The following is a 7,822-nucleotide window of genomic DNA, read 5'->3' on the forward strand; positions in this document are numbered from 1 at the left end:
TTCCACCGGGCTTTGGGGGGGGGCGGCCGCTGATGTGCGCCCATTTCCCCTTTCCCCTCCCCTTTACACTCTGGGCCCCTTAATACTTATGGGGGCTCTCTGCTCCCTTATTTTGTTTCTACCCAGGGTGGGTTTATGAAGTTTTATGCTGGACGCCAATGTAATCTTGTTAATCTGCTGTTTTAATGGGTTTTTAATGTAATTGTTGTTTTATTGTGTTGTTCACCACCCAGAGCCCTTCGGGGGAGGGGCGGTATACAAAATCAATTATACATAAATAAATAAAATAAATATTGGTTAAGATTAATATTGCCCACTCTGGCAACAGATCTCTTGGGTGCCAGGTAGAGGTCTTTCACCTCACTGTCTATCTGTACCATTGTCAAGTTCAACATCCAGGTTTCTCACTATTGTGATTGATCTCCAAACGTCAGAAATGCAGAAAATGGCTCCTTTCCAGAATGGCCTCAGTGATATTATACCTTGCTCAGATCCCTCCCCTTCCCAAATCCTCCCCCCCACATGCCCCCCACGCCCAAATTTACAGGCATTTCACAACACAGTGATGGTAAACCTGATTACCTATTCTCTGTACCTATACCAGTGTGGTGTAGTGGTTAAGAATGGCGGATTCTGATTTGGTGAACTGGGTTTGTTTCCCCACTCCTCCACATGAAGCCTGCTGGGTGACAGTTCTCTCAGAATTCTCTGAGCCCCACCTACCTCACAAAGCGTCTGTTGTAAGGAGGGGAAGGAAAGGAGTTTGTAAGCCGCTTTTGAGACTCCTTAGGGTTGAGAAAATCAGGGTATTGCTTGTTTATAAAACTACGAGGCTGGAGACCTCGGGTGTTTAGACTGATCACATCGGGTGTTTAGACTGATCAACTAGTCTTATTATGTTTACATTTTGGAGTGTTAGAATTTATATGTTTATTAATTTTTTAAAATCTAAAGATATGCAGGAGTGGTGAGGCAAAGGGCAATAGAAATGATATGGCAGGACAAGAAGTGGGGAGTAGTTGGCAACAGGGAGGGGGGGTGAGGGGTGAGTGTAAAAATCTGTGCAAGTGTAAGGGGTAAGACTAGGCAGTCCGGGCGGGGGAAGATGGAAGAGGTCCGGGGCAAAGCTGTTCCCACTGGCAAATCTATATGTGGATTTGCTTGCCGCAGAGAGAGCGAAAAGTGAAAGAGGGGCTAGAGGAAATACGTCTGTACAAGAAGTCTTGTCACGGAGGACATTCACCTCCGCCAAGCAGCAAACACCTTGTGCTTAATCGGCTGCTGTCTTGCTTTGCTGCTGGGAAGCATTCGACAGAGGTGGGATCCAGTTCTCACCAGTTCCCAAGAGTGGGTTACTAATTATTTGTGTGTGCCGAGAGGGGGTTACTAATTGGGTCTGCTTTTCCGTTAGAAATTCCATTAAGTCCAAAAATCATAAAGTCCTGTAGTTTCCTATGTGGCTGGTTAGCGAAGGTAGAAAACGGGATAATTCTCCCTGTTGGGCTGTTTTGAAAACATGTTTTAGAAATATGGTAAAGTTCCTTGTTTAAGGAAAGTATCCTTCTTTTGATTTCTAGAAACAAAATTAAGTATTGGAAAGTATTAAGTGTTTGACAGGCGGTCAATTAGAGGAGAAGTCGTTGTTTCTGTTGGCAGTAGACGATAGGACTTGCTATAATGAGTTTAAATTATGGACAGAAAGATACCAGCTGGAAATTAGGAACTTCTTTTTTTACAGTAAGAGTTTTTTACAGTAACAGAGACATTATTAATTCCCCCCCCCCGTCGTGCCCGGCCACGCCCCCATCGTGCCCCGCCCAGCCCCATTGGCGTTATGCCACTGTTTGAATCCCACCACCATGGGAACCTGTTACTAAAATGTTTGGATCCCACCACTGCATATGCACCACCAACCTATTGCCCTTGCTGGCCTCTTTCATTTCTCCACCATCTACTGAATCAACTATGAAAGTTGTGCTCTCTATGTAAATAATTGTAAGCTGTCTAAATGGTGCGGCTGCATTTTCAGTTGCAGGTTTTCCCCAGAGCCTGAAGGCCCTGGCAGTGGCCCAAAGGTGCCTGCTCTTAAGGTCATTCATGGAACTTCCAGGAACAAAAACTCTATTTGCACAGCGGCACTTCAAAGGTATTTCTCGCTGTTGTTAACCCTTGTCAATTTAGTCTGTTGTAATATATATATATAACACAAGTCCAACAAAGGCTTAAAGGCTAAAAATGTTTATTTCACTATGAGCTTTTGCCAGTCAGTAGCGCCAAAGCGAGCTGTGACTCTTGAGATTGCCTTTTGAGACAAATGTTCCTAGTCTTTAAGGAGCCGTTGGATTTTTGTTTTATTGTGGTCTTACTATACCCGTTTTAGAAGAAGAGCAGAAGAGTTTGCATTTATATCCCCCTTGCTCTCCTGTATGAGGCTCAAAGGGGCTGACAATCTCCTTGCCCTTCCCCCCTCACAACAAACACCCTGTGAGGTAGGTGATGCTGAGACAACTCCAAAGAACTGTGACTAGCCCAAGGTCACCCAGCTGGTATGTATTGGAGTGCACAAGGTAATCTGGTTCACCAGATAAGCCTCCACAGCTCAAGTGGCAAACCTGGTTCTCTAGATTAGAGTGCACCTGCTCTTAACCCCTACACCACTCTGGATGAAGTGGACGAGAGTGAGGTTTAGAGAGCTGAGAGGACTTTGTTGGGTATATTGCCCTGCAGTCCCCCTTCCAAAACAGCCATTTTCTCCTGGGGAAGTAGAATAATCCCCTCCCCTCTAAATAAACAAGTGATTTATGTAGTCTAGAGCTCAGCTTTAATTCCAGGAGATTTCCAGCCCTGTCCTAGAAATTGGCAATCTATTTGGCATTGGTTATACACGCATAGCTGAATTCAAGCAGATGGTTTCCATGCCCAGCCTTTACAATACTACAAAGTCAGGTTGTCTTTAGAAATCACTCCAAGTATTTGATCGTCCTGCCGAGTTGTAGTAGCTGAGTCCTGTTGCTCGGCTGGGAAAACTTCATCAGAGTATAGTTGAATGACTGCAGGACGTGTCTGGAATCGAAGAATCAGGTGACCCCATCCTGGAATGAGAAACTCTTGACTTTCCGTTTGGCTCTCCCAGAAACAGAATGGGGGTTAGAGAGAGAGAAGATTCAAGGGTTTTTGGTTTCAGTAAGCAGTGCAACTCTGCCACCTGCAGGCTAAAACAAATACGTAATTTCAGGGGCTGGCAGTGTGGCACTCCGAGAACTTGTCTTTCTGTCTGGATTTTCTGACCAGAATCTCCCAGAGAAGGCATTCCACAGATCCATGCATAAGGTTACTTTGGAATGCTTGATAACAAAAAGAATAATAATAGAATCGTAGAGTTGGAAGAGACCCCAAGGGTCATCAGGTCCAACCCCCTGCCATGCAGGAACACACAATCAAAGCACTCCTGACAGACGGCCATCCAGCCTCTCTTTAAAAACCTCCAAAGAAGGAGACTCCACCACACTCCGAGGTAGAAGAAGAAGAAGAAGAAGAAGAAGAAGAAGAAGAAGAGGAGGAGGAGGAGGAGGAGGAGGAGGAGGAGGAGTTTGGATTTATATCCCCCCTTTCTCTCCTGCAGGAGACTCAAAGAGGCTGACAATCCTCCCTTGCCCTTCCCCCCCTCTGCACAACAAACACCCTGTAGAGAAGGTCAGGTGCAGAGAGCTGAGAGAGCTCCGAGAAGCTGTGACTAGCCCAAGGTCACCCAGCTGGCGTGTGTGGGAGTGTACAGGCTAATCTGAATTCCCCAGATAAGCCTCCACAGCTCAGGTGGCAGAGCTGGGAATCAAACCCGGTTCCTCCAGATTAGATACACGAGCTCTTAACCTCCTACGCCACTGCTGCTCCTGGCCAGGAGTCTCAGAGCGACTTCCTCTCCCCACAATAGACATCTTGCGAGGTAGGTGAGGCCGAGAGAGTTCTGAGAGAACTGTGAGTAGCCCAAGGTCACCCAGCAGGCTTCAGGTGCCAGAGCAGGGAAACAAACCCGGTTCACCAGAGAAGAGTCCGCCGCTCATGTGGAGGAGAAGTAGAGGATTGAACCTGGTCCTCCAGATTAGATCCCACCTGCTCTTAACCACTACACCAGTGTTTCCCAACCTTTTCGACATCGTGGTACCCTTGACCTCGCTCTTCATATCTCAGGATACCCCTGAGGTTCATTTGATTTTTTTTTTGCATTTTTTAGGGTTTTTTCCATTTTTGGCCTGTAGGTGGGGGGAGTGGCCAGCAGGGGGAAGGGAGGGAAAGCAGCATTGACAGCCCCGTTGTTTGTTTGCCTAAATTCGACATGGATTGGGGGGGGATTTAAAGGCAGAGCTCCGTTTAAATCTACCCCCCCCTCAATCCACACCGAATTTAGGCAAATAAAACAATGCTGTTTTTCAGTGTTGTTTAAAGGGAGCCCATGAAGCTTCCAACCCCCCTCCTTCAAAATCCATTTGATTCCGGTGGGCAGGCGGTAGCATTGTCATGGTACCCCTGGGACGTGCTCATGGTACCCCAGGGTACCACGGAACCCTGGTTGAGAATCACTGCACTACACCATGCCGGCTCCCAGCAAGACTTGTGCCAGACTTGTGGATTTAACAAAGACCTCTTTTGCTATGAAGCTGCAATGAAGAGGAACAGCCCTAACCTTCCAGGTGAAGCAGCTCCATTGAGTTCGCCCAGCCTTTCTTTGGAAACCTCCAGCTAAGAAAACACCTGAGCACAGGCAGCTCCCATCTACTGCATCAGACCATTGGCCTATGAAGGTCAGTATTGCCTGCTCAGACTGGCAGACCCAGGCAGACGGTCTTTCCCATCCCCTATTAACTGATCCTTTATTAACTGGAGATTCTGGGGGCGGAACCTGGGACTTTCAGCATGCTCTTTTGCTATTGGATGCCCAGCCTCCAATAGAAATCTATCTAGCCAGGGTTCAGTTGGCTTAGAGACACATGTATGGGCAATTGTTCGCTCCCCACCCATTTCCCTCCACCATTATGGTGGATTCCACAGGCAGCTACCATTAGAGGGGATACTCTAATAGGTGGCTTCTATACTGTGCAGGTAGGTGGGGAGAATTCTCAGGTGGGGTGATTCTCGGGGGGGGGGTGTTCGGTGATTCTCTGGGGTGGATTTTCAGGTGGGGGAAATTCTCAGCTGCGTGGTTTGCATGGAAACATAGAATTCTATGCGAACAGTGCTGCCTTCTGCCCAGAGGCCTAGCAAGGGGGAAAAATGCTTGGTGCATCCTTTGCCCCTGTCCCGCCCTGGGACACCCCCGCCCTGCCCCTGGAACGCCCTCACCAAACACCCACTTGGGCACGTGCCCGGTGCATCACGCCCCCTGTCCCCTTGGAGCTACGCCTCTGAATCTTCCTCTGGGATCCTGGTGATCATGGCTGGGTCCTGCAGCTGCTGTGCAAATGGTGGCCGAGGCAGCAGAAATGGGTTCCATGAACTTGTTGCCAGAGGTGGAGTGAGGGGAAACTGCACCAGGGGCATGTGCATGCCCTGCGCCCCTGCTGCGGCGCCACCTGCCCCCGTGCCCGGAATGCCCCTGCCCCGGAACACCACCACCCTGCTCCCTCCATGGCCCGGCCATGTATCGGCCGTGGCTCCGCCTGGGGTCTCACGCCCCCGGTCCCATGCGTGCTACACCACTGCCTGTTGCTGTCTGTACAGAATCAGCCTAAGCATGGTGCTGGTTTGCACCTGGATGGGAAACCACCAAGGAAGTCCACACTCTCTCTGCTGAGGAAGAGAACGGCGATCCACTCTTGCTTGTCTCTTGCCTTGAAAACCCTACGGGGTTGCCGTAAGTTGGCTGCGACTTTGGGGCACTTTACATACACCCAAGTTAACCCCAGACCCGATCTTGAAATAACTGCAACCGAGTGAAATACTCCTTGTAACTTTATTAGGATTTTCAGTCTGCCTCTGTAGGAAGGAATGATGATTCCGGATGCCAGCACAGATGGCCCAGGGTAACAGGGGCTTGCTCGTCTCAGGAAAGTGACCCGTTTCCTGTTTGGTCAGATGTACACAGAAGACCTCGAGGCTATCCTGAAGATGTGAAAAGGAAAATGGGTTACAAGTACGAGGAGAAATCAACAATAAAAAGGTATACTTCCCCTGACAATGGAGGTTTCATTTAGTCATCAAAATCTGACCCTTCCTTTTAACCTTCAGCATTTGAGGATCCATGATGGGATTGGGAAGATAATGTCACAGGGAACAGACTAGCTTCCATTTCAGTGCATAAATAATAACATTATTTGCAATTTCCCACTTACCTAAGGTGTTTTTTTGGAGCATGTGTGTGCAGTGTTCTTATCCTCAATGCAATAAGCATACATCACCGGTACATGTATGAAAAACTCCACTTTTAACCTGAAAACAAAGGAACATTTTGAACAAAAAATTAAATCAAGGATCCTCCATGTGGTGCCCGTGAGCTCAGTGGAGTCTACCAACCCCTTTCTTGGTCCTGCCAAGTGTTTTTAGAAAGTGGGTGGGGCTAGATGGGGCTTTTGCTCAGCCAGGCTTCCAAATGACCAATGGAGATTTGATCGATCGTGAATATTAAAAAAAGAAATTGGTTTTGAAGCAGAGGTCTCCACAACTCAAGAACTGAGGGTTAGATACCACAGCCATTTTTTGACTGACTTTGCCAGCTGCAGAAGAAGAAGAGTTTCAGTTTATACCACGCCTTTCTCTCCTGTAAGGAGACTCAAGGCGGCTTACAAGCTCCTTTCCCTTCCCCTCCCCACAACAGACCCCTTGTGAGGTAGGTGGGGCTGACAGAGTTCTGAGAGAACTGGGACTGGCCCACGGTCACCGAGCCGGCTTCATGTGAAGGAGCAGGGAAATAAATCCAGTTCACCAGATAAGAGTCCATCGCTCGTGTGGAGGAGTGGGGAATCAAATGCAGTTCTCCATGTTAGAATCCACCTGCTCTTAACCATTATACCACCCTGGCCATTTTATGGCGGAGCCTGTCACACAGTGTCAGAATTTTAAAGGTGCTCACGGGTTCAAAAAGGTTAGGAGGCACCCATCTAAATAGTGGTTTTAAAGTGTTTTTTTCCTCTCTCTTTTTCCATATGCATTTTAGTGCCACTTCACTTCCATAATGTTCTCAAAGCAGTCTACAGAAAAGGCTAAAATGTGAAACCACAATCAGTACAATGAATAAAACTGAGCAGCAGTTGAAAAGTTTTAAAATAGAAGTAAAGACAGCATCAGTTAAAAACAAGACATCTGAATAAGTCAGGGGATCAAACATCTAGTAGTACCCGTAAAACCATAAAACTGGTCATTCGGGATGCTGACTAGCATCAAAATTCAGGTTTAGTGTTCAGATCCGAAATGTGACCCTTTGCGATTCTGAATTTGTTAAAAGTGCCGAATTTCTGAAGATTTGACATTCCATTAAAATCAATATGAAACAGCCCTCTCACTAACAAACAAGGGCTCATTCCGCACATGCAGAATAATGCACTTTCAAACTGCTTTCAGTGCTCTTTGAAGCTGTGCAGAATAGCAAAATCCACTTGCAAACAGTTGTGAAAGTGGTTTGAAAACACATTATTTTGCGTGTGCGGAAGGGGCCAAGGTGTAGTGTTTAAGGGTGGCAGACTCTAATCTGGAAGACCGAGTTTGTTTCCCTATGTCAGGAGCCAGGGACGAACCTAGGCAAACTGGAGCCCGGGGACAAAACCTGAGTTTGGCGCGCCCCCCCCCCGGCGAATGGGCGCCCACCCTCCCCCACCATGAACAAACAATTATT

The 7,822-nt window shown here is 47.6% G+C and overlaps 1 protein-coding gene across 1 annotated transcript in view; it reads right to left on the reverse strand.

Annotated features, from left to right (window-relative positions):
* Positions 1-5,928: 5,928 nt before the first annotated feature.
* GC (GC vitamin D binding protein) overlaps positions 5,929-7,822 on the reverse strand; it is a 37,441-nt gene continuing 35,547 nt past the window's right edge. Inside the window, exons 12-13 of the mRNA XM_048482721.1 lie at positions 6,327-6,423; positions 5,929-6,096 (exon numbers count right to left, since the gene is read on the reverse strand). Coding sequence (XP_048338678.1) covers positions 6,370-6,423 — 54 coding nt within the window. The 3' untranslated portion in view covers positions 5,929-6,096; positions 6,327-6,369. The remainder of the gene's footprint in view (positions 6,097-6,326; positions 6,424-7,822) is intronic.

Source organism: Sphaerodactylus townsendi, unplaced genomic scaffold, assembly GCF_021028975.2.
Source record: "Sphaerodactylus townsendi isolate TG3544 unplaced genomic scaffold, MPM_Stown_v2.3 scaffold_20, whole genome shotgun sequence".
NCBI classification, from domain to species: domain Eukaryota; kingdom Metazoa; phylum Chordata; class Lepidosauria; order Squamata; family Sphaerodactylidae; genus Sphaerodactylus; species Sphaerodactylus townsendi.